The 23658-nt window shown below is 40.2% G+C and overlaps 1 protein-coding gene across 1 annotated transcript in view; it reads right to left on the bottom strand.

The window, feature by feature from the left end:
* exoc2 (exocyst complex component 2) overlaps positions 1-23658 on the bottom strand; it is a 53268-nt gene that overhangs the window by 18801 nt on the left and 10809 nt on the right. The window contains exons 2-10 of the mRNA XM_085376104.1: positions 21172-21329; positions 17095-17271; positions 16049-16166; positions 13796-13909; positions 12219-12343; positions 6333-6413; positions 5208-5353; positions 3295-3376; positions 3094-3196 (exon numbers count right to left, since the gene is read on the bottom strand). Coding sequence (XP_085232230.1) covers positions 3094-3196; positions 3295-3376; positions 5208-5353; positions 6333-6413; positions 12219-12343; positions 13796-13909; positions 16049-16166; positions 17095-17271; positions 21172-21289 — 1064 coding nt within the window. The 5' untranslated portion in view covers positions 21290-21329. The remainder of the gene's footprint in view (positions 1-3093; positions 3197-3294; positions 3377-5207; positions 5354-6332; positions 6414-12218; positions 12344-13795; positions 13910-16048; positions 16167-17094; positions 17272-21171; positions 21330-23658) is intronic.

Genomic DNA, 23658 nt, shown 5'->3' with positions numbered 1-23658 from the left:
GTCACATTATCCGTTTTTTACTTCTCGACTATCAGAATAAAAAAAAATTCACAATGACGCCATCATGACATTTATAAAAAATATTTTTTTATGATATGCAATTTAGATTTTCGTGGATGGTGGATGCTCATATTAAACACGGTCCAAGTGTCAAGATAATGACACTCAGTAATCCCTCAGAGACAAAAGCTCAGTCCTCTGCTCTAAATGCTTCATTTCTTGATTCTATGTGACATCAATAAGAGTAGAGGTCTGGCTGTTAACACAAAGCCCCGCCCACCTAATGTACAAACCTTCTCTTGACATGGGGCACCGCATCAGAAGCAAAAACAAGCTTGTTTCAAAGACAGGATGACCTGAGAGGCTGGGCAAAGGCTCAGTATAAGATAATTGAGGAACATTTTGAACTCTGAATCATGCAGAGCAACTCTGGTCCAGTCCAGAGTCCAGGAATGAAAATGAGATGAGCATAAGCACGCATATATATATATATATATATATATATATATATATATATATATATATATATATATATATATATAGACACACACACACACACACAGTGGGGCAAAAAAGTATTTAGTCAGCCACCGATTGTGCAAGTTCCCCCACCTAAAATGATGACAGAGGTCAGTAATTTGCACCAGAGGTACACTTCAACTGTGAGAGACAGAATGTGAAAAAAAAATCCATGAATCCACATGGTAGGATTTGTAAAGAATTTATTCGTAAATCAGGGTGGAAAATAAGTATTTGGTCAATAACAAAAATACAACTCAATACTTTGTAACATAACCTTTGTTGGCAATAACAGAGGTCAAACGTTTACTATAGGTCTTTACCAGGTTTGCACACACAGTAGCTGGTATTTTGGCCCATTCCTCCATGCAGATCTTCTCGAGAGCAGTGATGTTTTGGGGCTGTCGCCGAGCAACACGGACTTTCAACTCCCGCCACAGATTTTCTATGGGGTTGAGGTCTGGAGACTGGCTAGGCCACTCCAGGACTTTCAAATGCTTCTTACGGAGCCACTCCTTTGTTGCCCGGGCGGTGTGTTTTGGATCATTGTCATGTTGGAAGACCCAGCCTCGCTTCATCTTCAAAGTTCTCACTGATGGAAGGAGGTTTTGGCTCAAAATCTCACGATACATGGCCCCATTCATTCTGTCCTTAACACGGATCAGTCGTCCTGTCCCCTTGGCAGAAAAACAGCCCCATAGCATGATGTTTCCACCCCCATGCTTCACAGTAGGTATGGTGTTCTTGGGATGCAACTCAGTATTCTTCTTCCTCCAAACACGACGAGTTGAGTTTATACCAAAAAGTTCTACTTTGGTTTCATCTGACCACATGACATTCTCCCAATCCTCTGCTGTATCATCCATGTGCTCTCTGGCAAACTTCAGACGGGCCTGGACATGCACTGGCTTCAGCAGCGGAACACGTCTGGCACTGCGGGATTTGATTCCCTGCCGTTGTAGTGTGTTACTGATAGTGACCTTTGTTACTTTGGTCCCAGCTCTCTGCAGGTCATTCACCAGGTCCCCCCGTGTGGTTCTGGGATCTTTGCTCACCGTTCTCATGATCATTTTGACCCCACGGGATGAGATCTTGCGTGGAGCCCCAGATCGAGGGAGATTATCAGTGGTCTTGTATGTCTTCCATTTTCTGATGATTGCTCCCACAGTTGATTTTTTCACACCAAGCTGCTTGCCTATTGTAGATTCACTCTTCCCAGTCTGGTGCAGGTCTACAATACTTTTCCTGGTGTCCTTCGAAAGCTCTTTGGTCTTGGCCATGGCGGAGTTTGGAGTCTGACTGTTTGAGGCTGTGGACAGGTGTCTTTTATACAGATGATGAGTTCAAACAGGTGCCATTCATACAGGTAACGAGTGGGGGACAGAAAAGCTTCTTACAGAAGACGTTACAGGTCTGTGAGAGCCAGAGATTTTCCTTGTTTGAGGTGACCAAATACTTATTTTCCACCCTAATTTACAAATAAATTCTTTACAAATCCTACCATGTGAATTCATGGATTTTTTTTTCACATTCTGTCTCTCACAGTTGAAGTGTACCTCTGGTGCAAATTACTGACCTCTGTCATCATTTTAGGTGGGGGAACTTGCACAATCGGTGGCTGACTAAATACTTTTTTGCCCCACTGTATGTATGTATGTATATATATATATATATATATATATATATATATATATATATATATATATATATATATATATATATATATATATATATATATATATATATATATATATACACATACATATACACATACACATATGTGTGTGTGTGTGTGTGTGTGTGTGTGTGTGTGTGTGTGGACTACAATTTTATTCTGAGAGACTGACTGACTGACCAACATGTGTTCTTATCATCCTCTATTAAAACAAAGGGGGGTTTGAATAGCTAGGCTCTTTCAAGTTAAGACATCAGATGATTCACCCCGAAAGCTGTGGCCTGACCCCCTCTGCTGTCACTCTAAAAACCAGCCGTTCATTTGTTTCTCATTACAGTGTATCTTTCAAAAGTTTGAGGAACAAGAACAAAACAAGCGCGCGTGCGCGCGCGCACACACACACACACACACACACACACACACACACACACAATCCACGTGAAGAGTAAACAGGAGCTGAGTGGGCGTTCAGAGCTGTGCCTAATGTACCAGGATGAAAGATGTTGCCATTTGCCATGTGGTTGAGAGCTGGTCTCTGTGATCCTGACAGGTTGGTCTTCACAATAATAAATAGGCAGAGACCACAAGTATGAATGGACAGATGGATGAAGTGGAAAAAAAGAAGGAAAAGAAAGACAGGGGGAGAGAAAAATAGAAGCAGAAATAAGAGAGCCAGACAACAGAAATATGACTGGTGAACTGAGGAAAGTGAGAGGGGAAAAAAAAGAAAGAGGGAGGGGGGAGGAGGTTGAAGTTCTGGTAAACGATGACACAAGCAGACATCAAAGAAACCAAAGGGAGTGGAGGGACTTGTCATGACTTTCTGCTGGATGCTGACAGAGTAGACGTGTAAAGAAAAATATCCAAACTTGAACAGGGTCATAGAATTGTAAAGAGACCTGATGTATCTTTTTTGGTCGTGAAGCGTAGACGGAGTTTGCAGCAGTTTCTCCAACAAGAGACTCCGTAGAGCTCCAATCCTCGTCTCAACCTCAGCGTACACTGCAGAAAAGTAGAGTCAAAACATTGGTAATCACCATAACAATCAGTTTAGAAAAAGCCATGATCTTCATGCAATTGTTGAAGTTAAAGCAGTTTACCTTTTTGGAAAACAGGGACCTCAGTATTGCCAAAGAGAGACTTTGCTTTCTCATAGTCATTGATCACAACATCGTAATCTCCCTGGAAAGAAAAAATAGTTCATTTCATAATGTACAGTTTTTTAACTCATCAATCATGAGACACACTTTGCATTTAAGCCTCTCTAGCTCCACCCTCTGGTTGACAATCATTTAAGCTGCATGTTAAAGCCTGTGGAGAGTTTATAAATCAGATTTGGACACCTATACACCCCAATAATAATAATAATAATAATAATAATAATAATAATAATAAACATTTGTAAAGATCAAAACTGCTTTAATTAAAACCTTTGCTTATACAAAAAAATGGAAATCAGGAAGTAGAGGGAAAAAAATTGTGTACTTTGTGCCATTATGTGGCTTCAACGGTTGAAGAGCCATTGTTTTGCTCTACATATTTATATGCTTATGTGCTGCCTACTACAGACATTTCCACAGAAACTCAACTCAAACTTTTCGAGAGAACCAAACCAGGACAATGTCCCAAACTGTCCTTTCTTTCATTTAGAAAACAGCAGGGCGCAGTGTGCTGTAGTCCCACACTTACTAGTGAAAATGAAGCACCGTTTCTACTCTTACTAATCATTCAAAGCTCTTTATTCTACAAGCAGCATTTACTCACACATTATTACAGCACTTTATGCTATTCCCTGCTTTATTCTTGTCACATCCACACCAAATCCAATCCAAATCCAGGCACAGGAAGAACATGGAAACTCCACAGAGTGTGAGTGCTGTGAGGTGACAATTCTAACCACTGCATCACTGTGCCAAGTACTCTGTTTGTTTTAGAAATAGGAACTGCCTGATTAGAGGCTAAGAGAGAAAAATCTTCAGCCCACTGGCTTCCTGCGACTTCTCCTGATATTCACCTTCTCTATCTCCCGATGTGCTGACAGCTGGCAGCTTTAAGATCATTTAATGTATGATTCAACTACGGCCCGACGAATCCTCATAGTGTGCCTATGATGTAACCCATGTGAGTGCACTGTGTCATTGGCAGCATTCACGCCTGTGCTTGTGTACATCTCCTCACATATATTCTGATAGTTTCAGCAATCTCCCTCGAGGAATATGCTAACATTTGTTAGCCCCCACATTTTGTTAATATTGAGTTTTTTTAAATTGAGATGGTGATTGTGCTTCTCTCACTGATATACGAAAAAAAAATGCAGATGGAAATGCACAGGAAGAATTGATGTTGGTGAACAGGCTAATCCCAATAGCTGTGCACTGCCTGGACCCAACGTGTAGTAACATTTCTAGAGAGGTGCACGTTAGGTTACGCTGTAGGGTTTTAGAAGAGTTTGTGGTGATGATGTTGCTATGGCATACATTAAGTCAGGCGCTTGTGTTTCCACATCCAGCTCAGCCGATGAGGGCTGCATCTGAGGAAATAGCTTAAGTGAAGTGAAATGAGGTAGCGCATCTCATGGGGGGCATTAGTTTTTATTTTTCCACCAACTAAACAATAATAGGTCACAAGACTGTTACGTTTTGATAGTTACATTAACTGAAACAGGATTAAATAAATGGTATAACAAATAACCAGTCCTAAACATTGGCCAAAGTTTTCAGGTGCACAATACAAAACAGATGTTCATCTAATCCATAACTGAACAAAAAACAAAAGTTGGTGCTGAGGGCAGACAAACTGAGTAAAGGTGGGTTATCATCCAGAGGATGGTTCACGTCCTGTTTAGAGCTGTGTATTGTTTGCACTTGTTTTGCTGTTTCACATTGTCCACACAGGCTTTTTACCTTTTCTTTCTCACTAGTTAGGTTTAAGAACTAAAGAGTACTTGGTTTAGGAAATGATTGCGGTTTAGGTTAAAATGTGCCCATTAACACCTGAAAACAGGGTTAAGTACCTTCTGAATATTCCGTTCAATATTGAGTGGCAGGTTGAAGAGAAACTTGAAACGCTGCAGGACGTTGAGTGCATTGCGTGTGGAGTCAGCTTTGTCTTTCCGGCCCAAGACCTCCTGGAAGAGAGTATCGGCAGTATTGCTCGCTCCTACAAGAAAGACGAAGTGAGAAAGAGTGAGAGAGAGTGAAGGAGGCTGGAGAAAATGAGAAACTAGGATCCTATATAAATAAATGCTGATACCACATTTCCCTCTTATTGCTGGTCTCTGGTTTTCTTCCCGCTCTGGATGTTATTTGACACAGAGAGAGGAGCAGGAGCAGAGACTGAGCTGCTAAGGAGAAAGTGACGGCTATCTCTTAGTCAGGCTGCTTGGTGGGACCTTTGCACAGCTGACTTACTTCGTGGGTGGCCTTGGATGTGCCGTCAAATAGAAAAAAAACCCGAGTTCTTCTAATCAAAACAAAACTCCACCCGCAAAACAAAATCCCTGAAGGAAAAACAGCACGAGACCAAACAGGGGAACATCTAACATTTTTCCCTCACCAATCTTAGCTGTGACATTTCACAAGACTATTTCGTGATAGTCTGACTGGCGCCTACGGTAGTTTGAATCTCTTGGTTTTTGGGGGTGAACGATAGACTGGACCCACTGGGCCATGGGCCCTCAAGTCTGGGATGAAAGCTATGTCCGGCTACGAGGTTTATTTATACTAGAAAAGGGGAAAGGACCAGCTTCTTGACCCTCCATTAGAGCAGTCCCATTATCATGTGTGACATGAAATGGCGGACACACGTGCACGCACACGCAGGATCTGCACGCTAAAAACAGAACAATCTGCAACGGTGAAACAATGTAGACGTGTTTGGTCTGACGGCACAGTGCATCAGAGTCAGCGACAACTCCTGGATGCTGAAGGTAGGTGATCTACAGCACTGCGCTGGCTCGTCGCATACTCATTCTCTTTTTTAATGTAGGTTATTCCTGGGCAGTATTACCAAAGCCCCGTGTCACTGAGATGTTGTCAAATTCTGGAACTTTTATTGTATTATTAAGATTTCTAAATTAAAACACCCCCTGAAAAAGCATCTTGTGGGGTTTTCGTCTGCACACTGATTGAACACTTACTGTTGAGGATGTTTTCTAGCCGCTGAGTCATTGATCCCTCCACTTTCTCTGTGCCATCAGATTCCAGCTTCTGGTGGATAGCTGCAATAAATAAATAAATCACTATTAGCTTATTTCACAAAATTTAAAAATCATAACTTAAAGCATAGAGGGGTGAGAAATGTAAGACTGGTTTTACGTTCCCAACGCTGCAGAGTAACCAATCCCCGGGAACATTTTCAATTTCAGGAACCAAAGGTAAAACAAATAAACATGCCCTACCCCCGTGGTAGATGGCAGATAACTGCCTTGGTTCTCCACCCACAGATGCTGTTACTGAAGCCACACACCCCCATGGTTGTTCCCACGCAACAAGGACCTGACCTTGTCCCAGCGAACAACTGTATTGGATCAATTCACCTAACCAAAGCCATCAACAACAAAGTGTGGTGGTCTTGGGACATTTGGAGCCCTTTGACCTGGAGGTAATGTGAATCTTAAAATGTTTCCAATTTTGGGAAGAGCAGAGCTTGAGGTCTGTATACTAAAAATGACTGTACTGGGAGCGTGGTGGGGAGCAGGAACTCTCTGATGGTTTGTATCAATCACTTAGCAAGAAGAGCTTTACGCGGGAGAGGGAATTTTTTTTTTTTTTTAAAGGAACGAGGGGAGAAAAGGAGAAAAAAAAATAGGGAGAGAAGGCAGCGGGGCTACCCCAGTATATAAATAAAGAAGTGGGCAGCTGGGTGGTGAGAGCTGCAGTGTGGGTTTATTGACAGAGTAGAAGGGAGTTGGAGAGGGTTTAGAAGACTTTCTAATACGCACTTGTGAAGCAACTCAAATAGGCGACAAGCAGACACCTAAAGAATGAAGACAAGATAGAAACGGATGGCAAAAAAGGACAGTACACCTCTCCATTTCCTTCTCTTCATTTCTGTCCTCCCTCTGTTGTTCTGATGCTGGCTGTTAGCAGAGCTTGACAGCAGAGGGAGCGGGAGGCAAAGTGAAGGGGGAGCGTTCTGAAAATAAATATATGGGTCCGTTCTGACAGACAGAAGCCTCAAGGCAGAGACCGAGGTATTCCTAAAAACACCCAGTTCAAACATGCCATTGCCTAATCAGTATGGACGTCACTGGCCTCTTGCTCTTGAGCAGCAGAAAATGAGGCCAGATGCCGGTTTGGTCAAAAGCTCAGAGACGTGGGAGTGTATACGGGAGATGGCTGAATTAATAGGACTAAACACAAAAGAAGACACACGCATACACTCAAGGCTGCTTCACGTCTCCACACTCCTCCTTGCCCTACTGCCAGTTTGCGTGTCCTCTGCATGTGTCGCACACTGAAGATCTCATGACGTCACAGCTAACCTAAACATTAGGTCAGGGTCCGGATAACACACGAGCCAGGACCTGAGGAAGAGCTGCAGCTCCTGCTTAACTTCCTGGAACCGTCGAGGCAAAAAAAGAATAAGAATAAAAATACAGTGTCCCTGGTTTCTAAAGTCGGCAATGTTTTGACTCCAGCAGGGGATGGGGACTCGGGGAATAGGCCCTGGGAATCGTGCATTTTTGGAACACGGTAGCTATTCCGCTTCCTGCGTCAATGGGAGACTTCCTTTTCACACAACAATGAAAAACCACAAATTTCAACATTTTAGTGGCAACAACCCCAGTCCCTGACAGACTGTCAGTCAGTCAATCAGCCAGTTTGTCTGCGTCCCAGAAGCACGCAGACAAACTGGCTGACTGTGTGCGTCTGGCTGATGGCTTGGTCACATTTGTCACTGAGGCTCCATGACCAAATGTTCACTACAGCCAAGCCCCATCCATGTGTGTGCTGGTTCACAAGCAGTGGGTTTCTTTTGTTGTTTGTTTTTTTAAAACTGCTAAACAATTCCTTTCTAAACATAAACAAAATACTTTGTAATCCACAGAAATTTGGTGGTATAGAAAAAAACCCCAAAAAACAAACAAACATGTACAAGTGAACAGGGTTTCTTCAGCAGCATAAAAATAACACCAACACAAAACACTACCTTAACTATAAAACAGAGCTCATACATGTCAAGGAATTTGAAACATACAAATTTACAAGGGTTTAGAGCTGCTTAAAAATGTACATTTGCAGCATTCCAACTCAAGTGGCCTCCAACATCAGGACTGGCAGGGCTGAGTATATCTGGCAGTAAGCTTGATCACCAAGTATAGTAAAAGCAATTAGACTGTTAGCTTATGTTACAGGAATCCATGCAATTTCTGGTCATTTCTGACCCTCTGACAAGAAACAGAAAATCTTTATTCCTCATTAAGTGAGGAAGATATTTACCTTTGAAGCTGCTAAAGCCTTTTTCAGAGGCACTGAAAATTTCCCTTTACAGAACGTAAGATTTCTACCTTTGTACTTGGTAACTAGCACACTTGACAAAGTTAAGCATGACTTTGTGTCTGATACCCTATTAACCTAATCCTACGTCTACCCAGGGCTGGTGTTCAAAGGCCTTTGTTTCAAAAGTGCAAACATGAATCTGTTTTTTTAAACAGCATCTGACTGACACTTTATTTGGTTGTGACTTCACAAATTAGTATTACCGAATGGAAATTAAAAACATGTTTAATCTATTTATATACATTTTATTTACATTAGATTTCTGTCGGTGCTCGGTCTTGTTATGTGTTGGTGAGCTTTTTCTTAAGCTCCTTTGTGCAGTGAACATGCACTCTTGCAATATGCTAGTGCAGCACGGTGGTGCAGTGTGCAGCACAGCTGCTTCATAACAAAAAGGTTCTGGAGTTGAACCGGCTGCTTGTCTGATTAGTCTGCAGAGGTGTGAAGGAGGAAGTTTATTCAAAGTAAAGTTTAAAGAAACATTTTGTTTTCAACAAGCTAACAGGACTACTTTTCAGCTTTCACTTATTGTCATCACTATTTAGATGTTCTTCTCAGCTCGTTTTCTGCTGGGTAACCTTGTTTCTTGATTTGCCAAAGTCTAAATTAGATAAGGTGATATGAGATTTTATTTTGCCATTTGTGCTGGAGAAGCTTAGCTGTACTGGAGAGCAATTAAGAGGCAATTATTTTGGACAAGAAGAAGAGAGGGAGAGGCAGAAAGTCCACAGATGTTCAAGTCAGAATCCTGCTGTTTGTTCTAAACATTTTCTAGCTGCCTCATTTCTTTTCCTACATTTGGCTCCTCTCTGTTGTTTCCACCTTGTCGGCAGCAGTACACTTACATTGAAGAAGAAGAAAAAGCTCCAGACGTCGCCTATTAAAGTCATCAATAAAAATCTCACATGCAAGCAGAACTGAAAATAAACACGAGAGGAGACGAGAATGTTGTAATGGTGACGAAGAGGCTTGGAAGCATTCAGCAACTTCTAATGCAGCACATTCTGAACTACGAGAACACATAAGTGCCCTGTTAAGTTTTTCTATTCACTGTTAATTTTTTTCTAATTCTAATGGACACTTTTCAGATGAGGTTCATTTGGACCAATTCAGAACTGCAGAGAGCTGCCAAACATCGAAGAGAGACAAAGAAAGGATTCACAGTTGCTCTGACAGCTGTGTTAACGAGGTCTGGCAGTATAGCTGGCAGGCTCAAAAGCAGCATGCTGGCTGGTATGTTGGTTTGGCTGACCATACATAATGTACAAAATAGCTCCACTTGAGCCATCCGTTTTGGGCCTCCACTTCATTTTTTATGACTGAAAGCCAAATTTTGGCATAAAAAGGATGCTGCAGGCCTGCAATGAGTCATAGTGAGCAGACACGATTCAGGAAGTTGAAAAATGAATTTTTAGTCATAATTCCTCTTCAAACATGAGACAGTTTCTGTTCTTAGTTCACTAAAAATGTCTTTTGAAAATAAGTGGTCACACAGCTTGAACATAAAGAAATATCTCTAAGCAAAGCTTGAAAAATCTACACAGACGTTGAATTTCTTTAATAAAAAAAAAGGTTCTTTAGTCAACTGGAAGAAAGTTAATATGACAAAAACCAAAAACTGCTAGTTTACACATTAGGAAGATCAAAAACACCATTAGTAGTAATTTGAAGACAAATTTCATGCCATCTGATTATGTAACACTATATATACTACATTCACAGACATACTCCCGCAGTCACATACCTGTGACCTTCTGTTAGCTTAGAAATGCTCCACTACATTCAGCAATTAGTTTCTTGGTGTGTCTGCATGCAATGAAATGGTTGGCCATGTTGCGTACCGTCGGGTGAGCTGAAATATTGAGCCGTCTTCAGTTCTCTGGAGATGAAGACAGCCCCGTGCTAATCTCGGGGTGCCCAGATCACCGCCAAGTCAAATTTAAATCTTATTAAAAGCACTTTTTAAATTGAACTTGTGACATTTTTGGGGGAGTCATAGAAATATCAAAGAACAGAAATATCATTGGCTGGCACACAGAGCAATTTCCTTACTCAGCATTTCAAAACTTTAACCAACAAAAGTAACTGTTAATCTCAAGACATTTGTCATTAAGAGTGATGCTTCTCATTTCTACAGATTAGCAAGCAGGTGGCAAACAAGTTCAGAGGCCTATTGATACCCACTAAACCAAATCATGACGGATTTTAGTATTTTGGGGGTTAATTTTCTGGCTACAATCATTTAATTGGCTAATCTATCCTGTCAGCCAACTGTTAAGTCTGTTTATAAGTAAAAAGCCAGAAAGAGTTAGTCAACCTATGAAGTACGAGCTTAACAACACAGTCCTACTGGGAAATCTAAATGTGTTTTGATGCACCACCCAGGAGCACCACCCGTAATGTCATACAATGACAATAAAGAGATTCTTCTATTTCTGTTTTAGAAAGGTATTGTGTGCTGGAAATTCATGTGGTAATGTGACTATACTACAAGCATTTAAGATTTTAAAGGTCCATTTAAGACATCTGAAGAATGTTTAGGGGAACTTAGTCATCCTGAATTCTCTGTTGGCTCCACGTAAATTAATTTTCTATACAGTTGACACAAAGTCTTTGGTAGGTGCTGCCTTATATCCATCTCAGAAAATTCACACAAGCCAGAAAACATCACAATAGTATGTGCTTGTGAGTCACAGGTCACATGAGTCCATCCATGGAGCACTGCTTCCCTTCAACCCCTGGAAACTGTACATTTCCCATTGGTGCAGTGGGCACACAGTAGGCACGCTCAGTCTGAACGTGAGAATGACTGCGCATTGTTGCCATTGGTCATATTGGGTCTGTTATCGGCACTATCAGTCCTAATACTCCGGCGTGCATTGTGTTGGGCTGCTCCGTTTATTTAGATTCAGCCGCTAACAATGAAAACATTGCCTCTCTTCCAACCGCGGCACAAACATACGGAAAGCAATAATAATAATGATGGAGGCAGAAAAGTGTACATATAAATAGTAAGGGGAAGTAACTGAGCAGCTAAGGCGGGAGCAAAGGGTAAACAGACAAAAGTATGAATGATGAAGTGAACAATCGATTTGAGGTACCTGGCAGAGCGACAGCCGTCGGTCTCTGCTACCTTGAAATCTTTTTTGCATGCAGAGGTCAGTGAGTGTGTGCATGTGTGTGTGTGTGTGTTTACGTCGACTTTTCAGAGTGAAGCGAGAGACTGTGTGACAGGTGAGAGCTAATCTCATTTTGATGGAGGTGAATTAACTGTGTTGTGGTTGGCCAGTGCAACTTCAGTGCCAAGTAGAGGGCTTTCACGCGGCATCCAAATGAGCCTCTTTAATCAACTGCTGCTAAACCGCATGCGGGGGGAAAAAAAATCCAAAGACACACTCTTCCAAAAATCAAGAGCCATTTTCTAAGAGGAGAGTGAAGAGTGATGATTTGTAATGTAGTGTATTAATCAGACATCATTTGGGGCACTTCCACAGCACACAAAAATGTGTTAATTCCCTCACCTGACAGAGCGTCCTGAGCCTCAAAGAATGTACTGAGGCCTCCTTTCACATAGGCCAGACTCCCCTCGTTCTTCTTAGTAGCCTGCTTCTTCAGATTACTGGCTGCAATCTTCAACTGATCGAAGCTGTGAAAACAACAAAATGACACTGTCAGTATATCAAAGCTACAACTAATGATTACTTTCCATTTTTTTTAAATAAAGACATAAACCATGAAGGTTTTGTGCAACCAACAGCCCAAAACATACAGTCATATTTTTGAAACTTTGTGCGTGTGTTTCTGTATGCGCAGAGACACACGCACATCTGGGGGCACTTTGAGTGCGTGTGTCTGTGTGTCAGTCTCCTCGGTGAGGTTTCCTCCACAGGAAGAAACAGTCACCCAGTGAGGTCCAAACAGAGGCCCCTGCTAATGCTGAATCCCGGGGTCTGGGTTACTGGAAGGCTAAGCAGGGGGAGAGGAAGCCAGGAGAGTCCAAAATAACTCTCCTCTTCTCTGCCCTGACAGCCTTTTGGGTCAGCAGGCTGCCTTGTCTTCATATAGAAACTTAGTGAAGAAAATATAACCTCATTTCAATGGCACAAAACAAAATCATTTATTACTGGCTACTACCTATTTATGTAAATTACTCTGTGGTGATCTCATCTGTAAAATTAAAAACAAACAACCCACCCCACTTTTGCATCTTCTTAGGTAATTTTCTCTATAATAATTATGTTGTTACTGTCACACAATTAGAACGTAACAGGTTATGATCAGTAAGAGAAAAGACAGTTATGCAATTTTGTGATAAACAGTACATTAAACTTATTTAACAAAACTGACTATATAGTAAATAGTGAATGACTTCAGATTCAGCCCATGTGTACATTTTTCAGTTTATTCATTGCCATCCCTTAGATTGCACTATATGGTGACAAATTATGATTATTATCATCTGACTATCAGATATTTATTACTGCACTGATTTATACAGGAATATTTGAATTGTTTCAGCTAATTGTCAAACATGATGGCGTCTGGGACTAGCCTGCAGACAACCTAAATCCAGCCTGAACTGCTACTTAACTCAATTCATTCATAATGATCAGATTGTTACACTGGAATGTTATATTTTTCCTTGTAACCTGCAACCATCTTTTAAATTAGCTGTTAACATACTAGTGTTAGTAATGTGTGGCCCTCTGATTATTTTATCCAGGTCAGTAGTTAGTAAAGTCATAAGATCATAGCAGCACTAATCACACCTACTGGCAAGGAGTAATATTGGATGAGTTCAGTCAAAGAGGCACAACAAACCAGCAGCAGTTGCTGAAAATGATATACGAGCCTTGAGTTTGCTCTTATACCAGTATTAGTGTGAGTTTTACTGATGCACCTTATGTATTACGCTGTAAGCTCCTGTCTTGTGTCGAAGTAACTGAGTTAAAGAAAATATGAGCTTCAATTTTTGGTGGACCTCTGTGAAAGGTAGAGATATTTTACTGCTTGTTTTTCTATTTTCCTTTCCTCTTTCATATTGTTAGTTATGAGAGATGGTAGCTTAACATGAGTGACAAAGTAGGAGCTTGTGTACCTGGAGCCTGCATGGTTTTCTATGAGGTACCAGGTCGCAGAGAAGTTCTCACTGGTGAAGTCTGCGCTCATTCCTGGAAATGTCAGCTCCAAATCTTTAGGTGTGATTTTGCCTCTGAAAGAAGACCGAGAGAAAAAAGATGACGATAAAACTCGACAGTTAAATAAAACAAAAGAACAGAGTAAAAACTGTGGTGGAATTAAAATAAAGAAAATACCCGTATAAATGTTTTTATAGTAAACTGTGTGTGAGCAGACTTTCGTAAAACAATTGAAGTCATTTTTAAAAGTGACGTGTGGGAGATCAAGTTCTCCAGCAGGGGGCAGTATCTGGCGGGGATGTACTGTGGCTGGGAGAGCTTGGCGTGGGAAGTGCAGTGTGTGACGCCTGGTTCCCCCTGGAGGACCCAGTACTCATTAAGGAAGCTTGATCTTTACTAATGACCTGTGGCCTACACAAACTAAACCCCTCCCCACCACCACCACCACCACCACCCACTCTGCAGTCACACATATGTACAAAACCCACATAAACAGTGCAGCATTTAAGTAACAGAAACACAAAATCCATGTAAAAGAACACACTCCGTGACGTACTCGCACGCAGGCGTGCGCGCGCGCGCGCACACACACACACACACACACACACACACACACACACTCCAGTGTTGCTATCATTATGCACCTATTTAAATCTAATATACATGCCTCTTTTGCATGTCTTGTAATTTTTTCCTATTCTCTGCTGTAGTTGATGTTTTGTCATGTTTGCTGTCCTTATATGCACCTCTTTTATTAGTTCAGCTGGAGCCTTCTTCCTGTAAAGGGTTTTTCCCTTCGCACCATCCATTGCTCATTGGGGGCCTGTATGATGGCTTGGGAAATTTTATCTCTCATAAAGAGAGGACTTTTGCTGTGAACGGGCATGGCATCTACATAAAACTGAATTACTTCCTAGCCTGCTTGATTCCACTCGGAGCATGGATTGCAGCAGCTCTGGCTTCAACTTGTGATAAACCGTGCTCATCCTGTAATGATAAAATTTACTTCTGCTATTAATGCTAATATTTAAGTATGCAGGAATCTGACCACATACAGATGCCGACACCATTTTCTTTTATTTTGTCTTTGTAACTTCTCCATCTTTTGTGGCAAGCAAACACTAAACAAGCAGTTTTTCAGCTCCTCATCAAGTTGCCTTTGAACATTTAGCTAGGGCCAACTTTGTTAGTAAACCTTGAAATATCACCACTGACAACACTAAATGTTATATTTGACAATATGTTGACAAGATGCTCAGTCAACAAAGCTGGTGAACCCACTTTACTGGTCTTTGTAATGCTCCACAGGTAGCTTTTTATAAGCTTGGATATTAACAGGTATTACCGAAGCATTGTACCCCTGGTAGGAAATACAGCACACATAACAAACAGTTAATATTCAGTGAGTGTAACCATTTAATGCTCAATCTGTCTGAAGTTGTTCAAACACTTGGAAGTTTTAACTAGTCCAAGCATTACGTTATGAACAGCTGGTGCAAACAGCCCAGCTGAGTAACCTTCCAGGGACGTCACTACACAAAAATGTACACAAACACACAGACCAGACAGACAACAGGGTGATGCTTTATGATGAACAAAAACATCTCTACCTTCTGAGTGCCTTTGTGTCACAAATTAAGAGCAACTGCTGGGACACAGATAGCGATAGCGTGTTTGTATATTAAAATCAAAGAGACTCTTGTATGCTTCACATAGTGCCTGCTTAATGCATCCCTAGGAGCAAGTGAATGCTACAGCCTGTTTATGGGGGTCTTGCTCCTGACCATGAGCGGTCACTTGCCCCCGGCCCCTAAACCAAACAAACACTAAGCTAGAAATGCCAGAACATGACAACACAAACTATACATTACAACTTGTGTATTCCCTGCCAGGCACGTGGGAGGCAGCAGCATGTTCGCTGCTCTCAGGCGCTCTACAAATGTGTGGGTTTGCTGCCTTAGCTTTTATCTCTTTATCGCCATCCTGTCTGCTTTATACACAATTATTGTGTTTCCACTGCCTGTGTGAGCGGTTAGAGGCTGTTCAGCCATTGCTGTGCTGGCATAATATTTCAAACGCTGGCATATGGGGAGAGTTTGTTTCTGTTTAGGGATGTAAACCATGACTCAATGGCTGGAGCACTTGTGTTTATGGCGGTGGGATTGTGCCGAGCCATTTTTCTGCGTGTGTATTTGTACGCTCTTGGTTCATACTTGTCTATGTCGATGCCCAGGGGGTTGCTGGGGCGCAGTGACAGCGGAGAGATTCCTTTGTTGCGGTCTGTCCTGAAGGTTAATTCATCCACCCATACTGCAGACTGATCTAAGATACCTGCGGACAGGACAGGCGAGACGCTGTGACCGAGATATCCTCCATACTACAGATGTACTCACACACACACAGACAGTGACTCAAACATGCAAATGCACGACAAATATGCATTTATTTTTCTGTTGTAAATTATTTTAACTTAAATTTAGTACAAATTCTGACCACTGTACTCTGAAGATACAGTACCTGACCTAATTAATTACACAGTACACTTGGAGGCTCTTGTCAAGGAATTTATAGTGACTCAAAACTTTGCAACTTCACTAAAAACATGCAACATATACATGGCACAAAGCATGTGTTGAAAACATACATTCTTTTGGGGTATGAAAAACTGACGAACATGGCCGGCCTTAGTTAAACGCTAATGCCAACTTTACAGCCAAAAGAATAAACACAGTCTGCACATTTGAGCAACATCGCTGATGTGTGGTCGACTTCAGCCAATCACACGTGCCTGTGCCTTTTCATCAGTTTCTGGTCAGAATGTTTCAAGTTAAATAAACAATGTGAGTTCATCTAAAAAACATCACTGATGTGTGGCTGGCTTTAGAGAATCACACATGCCCAGTTAGTCCTATTCTTTTTCTTAAAAATCATTAATTGTTTTATCAAAATTATTATTATGTTTTTTTCAGTTATGGCTATTTTTTAATGTCCTCTCCCTCAGGTCACTCATTTTTCTCCATTTAAGGTTGTTTTTTGCTTTACTCAAATGCTTTAGCGTGCCATTTGTGGCTAAATAACCCAAATGTTGAATATCTTATAACATTTTATATACAAGAAGAGAAACACAATGAATAAAGAGAATTTAATGCTAAACTAATGTAAATAATCATTAGCTGTAGCCCTTGTTTAAACTTGCATCAGCTCCTTTTGTCCAGGCTAGCACATAACAAATGCCATGAGGGTGATATCTCAATCTTACCAATCCTCTCTGGCCTTATTAGTTTAAAAGAGACCGTAGAGGTGCCGAGACCTCCGGACTTGGTGGTGACGATGATCTCTCCCTTGTCGTCTTTGGCAGGTCCCACGCGGCACACTATTTTGCTGGCCGACATCCACTCGGCTGTCAGCAGACAGTTGTGACCGCAGATGGACAGGCCTGAGATGGAAGGGAGAGGGAAAAGGTGGAAGGAGTGAAAGATACAGACATGCAGTGACAGTGCAAACAAACAAACTGCAGCACACGCAGACACACAATCTAAAACAAGAGGAGCTCACTTTAGGCAGCTCTGACGTCTATCAGCGAGTTTAGTCACCCGGGGTCAAAGTTCAAGTTGGGGTTGCGATGGGTGTGGGTGGCCTTGATCTTCCTTCCTCTCACTCAGCTCCTTTAAGCTAATGAGTGCCACTTCAGTGCTAAGTGGCTCATTACTTTCACAATGTGCACTATGCCCCTGCATCTGTCATCCTTTTTTAAAACCCCTAACTAATACTATTTAGGCACTAGAAGGAATACACAAGGATTAGTTTGATATTTCCAGCTGAGGGGATTCAGAAAGCTTCACGTGTGTATAATCAAACGTTACAAAAGCCCACAAGAGCCGATCAACAAATAGCCCATAAAACCGTGAATAATATGCCCATTAGAGCCCCATTTCCTGCCTCTGTTCTCTACTGGCCACTTTGTTTGAATACATAAGCACTCACACACATTTGTGCATATCTAATTGTATAATTCCAGGCCCTGGGGCATTCATGGTTAGAAATAGACCTCTATCACTGGCCAGTTCACGGCTTGCCAAGTGTGTGAGTCTTCTGGACTGCCCCCTCCTTTCCTCACCTCCAGTAAAATCACAGAAGTAGGATAACAGTGTGATGACAACAAGATGGTGGTAGCCCACCTGTATAGCTGTGGAATTATGTTTTTTGTTTAATGAAAAATAACGTGAAAACTAATTTTCACATTAGTGTATGCTAGATTTGTAAAGTGATCGCAGCAAAATGTTTTTTGAGAGTAATCAGTCACACAAAAAGCAAAACAAAAGTCAAAAGTCAAAGTTTATCTGGCGAATTTGGACTTTTTTAATGGAGAATTTCCATATGTGTGTTTGTGTGAAAAAAGTAAAGGTCATTCTAAATGTATAAAGAATTTACAGTACAAGAAACTGTGATTACAACTGCAACAAAAATGAAAGTAGGTATTATATTTTAAGGACTTTATGAACAGTGTTGGTCTACTTTTGGAAAGACTTCTATTTTTCCATATTTTTCAATGCTTTCAATATTTGTCAGAAATTAACAGTTGAGTGTTACTCACATGTGTTAAAAATTTGATACAATATTGATTGCATATTTGGGGATTAAATGAGTAAAGTTTAAACAGCTCTGTGCTAAACTTATGAAACTGTTGTGAACTGGTCATGAATTTCTTATTCCAGAGCAGAAAAAAAAACCAGGTATAGTTCCTGTTTTACATACTAAATAACAGAGGTGGGACCAAGTCATTGTTTTGCAAGTCTCAAGTAAGTCTCAAGTCTTTATCCTCAAGTCTCAAGTCAAGTCTCAAGTAATGTCAGGCAAGTCAGAGTCGAGTCTCAAGTCACTGGTGTAAAAGTCCGAGTAAAGTCACAAGTCTGAAATTTTGAATTTCAAGTCCTTTCGAGTCTTTAAAAAGAAAAAAACGAAAAAATAATGTTGCAGTTATGCTAAATGTAAATATTAGACCATGTAATTTTTAAATCTGTGTTTTTCTCAACACATGACAAAATAGTGAACTTAGAAAATATACACAAATTGTGAAATTGCACCTCTTTAAAATGCAGCTCAATTAAACCTAGCTCCAAGGATAATTTTCACCGACAGTTCTGAGATAAGCTGCATGTTATTCTTGGATGCGGTTGTAGGACCGGTGTCGTGCCAAAGTAGGTATCCCCGACAGAATTTGTTTCCCCTGTGCTGGGAGCATGCAGGAAGTACTGATGTTTTCATTTTGTGAAAAATTAGTATCGTTACATTACCATTCAGTTTGAGGGTTACAACAGAAAATTATATATTTATTGCTCACGGGGTATCAGATGGGATTATTTTAATAAACCATAAACATTTTGGCTAATAACTATTTTTATTCTCCTGTAACTTTATTATATAAAGAGCTAAATCCTCCAAAGTTTCAGGAGAAATGCGTCATAATAAGAAGTGTTTGTGAACGAAAAATCAGCAATGTGGGATACTGTTTGTCCGTGATTTACACAGGGGGAACAAATTGTGGCAGGACCAGCCTGATATTATTTGTATCCCACTATAACTTCGTTGTATAAAGAGCTAAGATCTCAAAAATGTCAGGAGTAGTCAGTCATTATAAGAAGTGTTTGTAAACTAAAAATCAACAATGTGGGATACTGTTTGTCCGTGATTTGGACAGTCCAGCGTGTGCTCCCGACGCAGGGGAAACAAATTCTGTCGGGGATACCTAGTTTGGCACGATAGTAACTTCAGGTCACTGCAACAAGCCCAGGTACAGTTTACCGACGGATGGGTGCAGGACCTTGAAATGCACCGTGTAGAACGAAAGACCATCGTACATATCATAAGTTTACCAGTCTCACAAATCGTCTTCATAAATACACAATCGTTAACCGTTTATTAATAGGACCTTTAAGCTCAACGGTAATTAATTAGCAGTGGAAATAATTTCTGGTACGCGTTACAGAAATGTAGCAGTGACAACAATACTGTATGCTGTAATCGTACTGGGCAATTAGTGATACAAAAAACCTGTTTTATCCTGTGAATAAAAGTATATGTTTTTGTCAATGTACCAAAATAACAGAAGCGAAACGCAATATTGTGTCAGGACAATTCACTATTTATGCACAACAAACAAAGGAGCGACAATTTCTGTTCAGCGCCAGACTTGCTTGTAACCTATATCACCAATTATGTTATGAAAATGACGCATTAACTACAACAGCAGACTGACCTTTGTGGAAATGCTTGGAGCAGACTAACCTGTGAGCTGGAGTGTTCTGGGACGTTATATTTGGTCTTTGAATGGCTGCGATCCAGGCCATCCGTCGCCTCTTTGTTACTTCGGAAACATGGCTCGAACAATTTCTCTTCAACAACGTAATCCGATAACAACCGATTTCTCTACCTGTCGGCTTCCCGTGGCTGTCATGCGACCGGCTATTGCAGTTAATAATACAACAGCTTCTTGCCATTTTTGTGTTTCTTTTTTATCGCTGTGATTTCAATTGAAAGCCTGCGTGCGCTAGTACCTCTTGCCACGAGTTCCCAGAATCCTTTGCGGTTTTACCCCTGAATGACGTCACATTTTCAATCTCTATATAATATGTATGTTAAATTTTATATTTGGGGTGAAATATCAAGTCTTTTCAAGTAAACCGGTTCAAGTCCAATTCAAGTCCCAGGTCATTGGTGTAAAAGTCCAAGTCAAGTCACAAGTCTTAGAACATTTTTTCAAGTCAAGTCTAAAGTCATAAAATTAATGACTCGAGTCTGACTCGAGTCCAAGTCATGTGACTCGAGTCCACACCTCTGCTAAATAATGAAAAAAAAAAACTCTACAGCAGCTGCTTTAAAAATAGGGATTGGGGCCACATCAATAAAAGAAGCGAATGCAAGTGACAATTACAAAATATTCAAACCAGCAACTTTCTCTCAGTGAACCACATAGTAATACAAATAGTAAATAAACATATGAAAATAAGTCATCATTCATTATTTATAGTTTTATTTTCACTCCTGTTAATTAATTAGTTAATGTGTTGATATCTTGTGTAGACAGTTCTGTGTACAGATCTAAAAATGTTGATAAACTGTATATTTCTGTATTATATTCATTTGTAGAAATACATATGTGCACATTTGAGTATGGAAAAAAAAACAAAAGAAATATGGATAATTCGCATGCAAAACAGGACCAAGTTAAATATGGATGTCACTCCCCATAAAAATATCAATACTGTGTAACAGACATTTATGTTACACAGTACAGGACAGACAGTGTGGTTAGCTATGTGGTTAGAAAATGGATTACCGATGAGGTCGGCTGGGCCCGTGCCCAGGTTCTCTCCACGGATCGTGACTTTGGTCCAGGCTGCACCTTCTTTGGGCGATATGCCCGTGACGAGCGGGGGCTGCCGGGCTCGAGACATGGTGACCTGAGGTGAACAGGTAATCTGGGTCAATCAGCACCTGGACATGGCAAAAGAAAGCGAGGCATACACAACAGAATGAGGTCAGTAACACGGAACGCTGCACACTGACAGAGCAATCTGTGTAAAAATCAATGAAGCAGCCTACAGACCGAACATTAAACAGAGGTTTGGACAATCAGTTAATTAGTTCAAACGAAAACAGTGTTAAAGTAAAAACATGTGATTTTTTTTGCCTGATTTTCTACTGTTAGTCTGACACCTTTCTGTTTTTTTTAACCACTGTTTATTCATCATAAAAACCATTTAAAGCTTGTCAGCTTGTAATGTACAGTAAAAGCAATCCGCTATCATTTTGACATATTTAAAGCATAACATATTGATTTAAACTGACTGAAAATATTTACCATTTATAATACTAAATAATTACTGCCCCACGACTGGGCAAAGTATTGTCAAACGACTGCAGTGTACAAGCATTCCCAGCATGAATCTGAAGATCAGGGGAAGAAAAACATCTTTGTATGTCAACATAGAACCATAGCAAATGAATGTAAAAACATTATCCTAATAACAAAAAATGTAAGCTTTTTTTTTTTTTCTGAAATTCCCCAAACATTTCTTACTAAATTTCCAGGCAGCTCAATATTATGTTATTTAGTACTGACTAGAGTTGGCAAAATATGAGTAACATTTTGGCTGGCAGCTAGGGTTCATTTTCCACCCTGAACTTCTCCAAACAATGTATGCATTGCAGCAGTTATCTCTCAGATAATAGGAAAAATAGAGACGCTAGCCAAGAATGAAGGAGCAGACAGAGAGCAGGGAGGAAAGGAAGAATGTAAACCTCACAGAACAGGATAAATAAACCTGGCCTCCCCAATCATTCCACATAAGCCCACACAATGCTGAACAGATTATGGCACCAAAGAAGGAGCACCCATGCAAATCAGTTCATGTTGGGCCTGAGTAAAGGAAGACAAGGAAAGGTTCCAAATGACGGAAAAAAAATATGAAAGGATGTATTTCAGCAGCACAGATGTTTGCTAATAAATTACTGCCAGGTCTCAAAAAGGCTGACCAGTCAAGACTCTCTGAAACAGCTTGAGAAAGGCTTCCGCCCTTTTGCTCGGCAGCCAAAACACGTTCTCCACAAACAATTCAGGAGTTCACACGGACTGGACCTTCAGTGTGTTCATGCTGGTAACCCTTTGCACAGTTATATGGCCAATAATTAGTTGTAGGTGTACAAGTTAGACTTCCAAGAATGAACAGAGGCTCTTAAAGTCAAGGAAATAAAAATCGACAGAGCACAACATTTGGTTACTCTGCTTGTTATAAAGACTACAACAAAAAAGTGAAACTTTCAACACCTGCAGCAGGCTCCACATATGACACAAGGTTTCCAACAGAAAAGTTGTTAGCCCTGAAACACCAAGGGGCAGTGGGCTGGGATTCGCTAGGATTTAATACTGCACTCAAATAATTTAACTCTATCTATGACTATAACGCTAACTATTAGTTGTTAGACACAAGATGATGATTTCCCACTTCCAGCATTTACTTTATTCTGTTAGCCTACATAAAATAACATCTGCCTGTTTTTTAATCCCATTTCTAACTTCTTTAAAGTTTTAAAGCTGATTTTTTTTTTCACCTCAGTTTATCAAGAATAGCAAGATAATAAGATAAGTTAAATTTAATAATAATAATAATAATAAAAACACGAATAAATATTCACACATAATCCTGGCACGGGGCCAAAAAAGGCAGAAACCCTACATCAGGAACCATAAACTACATTTATGGGTGCAGCTTGTGCTTATCTTAATTTAACTGTTCTTTTTGTATGCTTTTGTACAGGTTACAGACTCTCACAAACTTTTTTTCACTTGTATTTAAAGTTCTCATTAATATGCAAAATAGTTGAGACACAATAACCAGTTATAGATCAGTCTGACTCACAGCATTATTAATGTCACAATAATTCTGTGCTTTTGAGTTTTTTGTGAAAACAATTTTTATTTTTTTTTAGGTATTATTATTAATATCTTATTGAACAAGATTAGATATTTATTTATGGTTATGACTGGAGGGGTGAATAACAATAGAAAATTCTTTATCCTTTACATGAAATTATTTAGTTAACTAAATCTAAAGTGTGCAAACTTCTTTATTCAAATCTGAAAATCTAAAACCATCCTAAAATAATAATAATATGCTATTGATATGTATGCTGAAGATACCCAATCAAGTTGCTTTCTTTTAAAAGATTACATAATAAAATTCAACTAACTTAATTTTATTATTCATTTAGTTGAATTTAATTCAACTAAAGACATATTTATCAATTATCATTAGTTATATCT

This window comes from Diplotaxodon limnothrissa, linkage group LG17, assembly GCF_057381915.1.
Source record: "Diplotaxodon limnothrissa isolate DT_005_m linkage group LG17, D_limnothrissa_male_GT1.1, whole genome shotgun sequence".
Lineage (NCBI taxonomy): Eukaryota > Metazoa > Chordata > Actinopteri > Cichliformes > Cichlidae > Diplotaxodon > Diplotaxodon limnothrissa.
The sequence above is the reverse complement of the archived record's forward strand: the minus strand, read 5'-3'. Positions and strand labels throughout refer to the sequence as shown.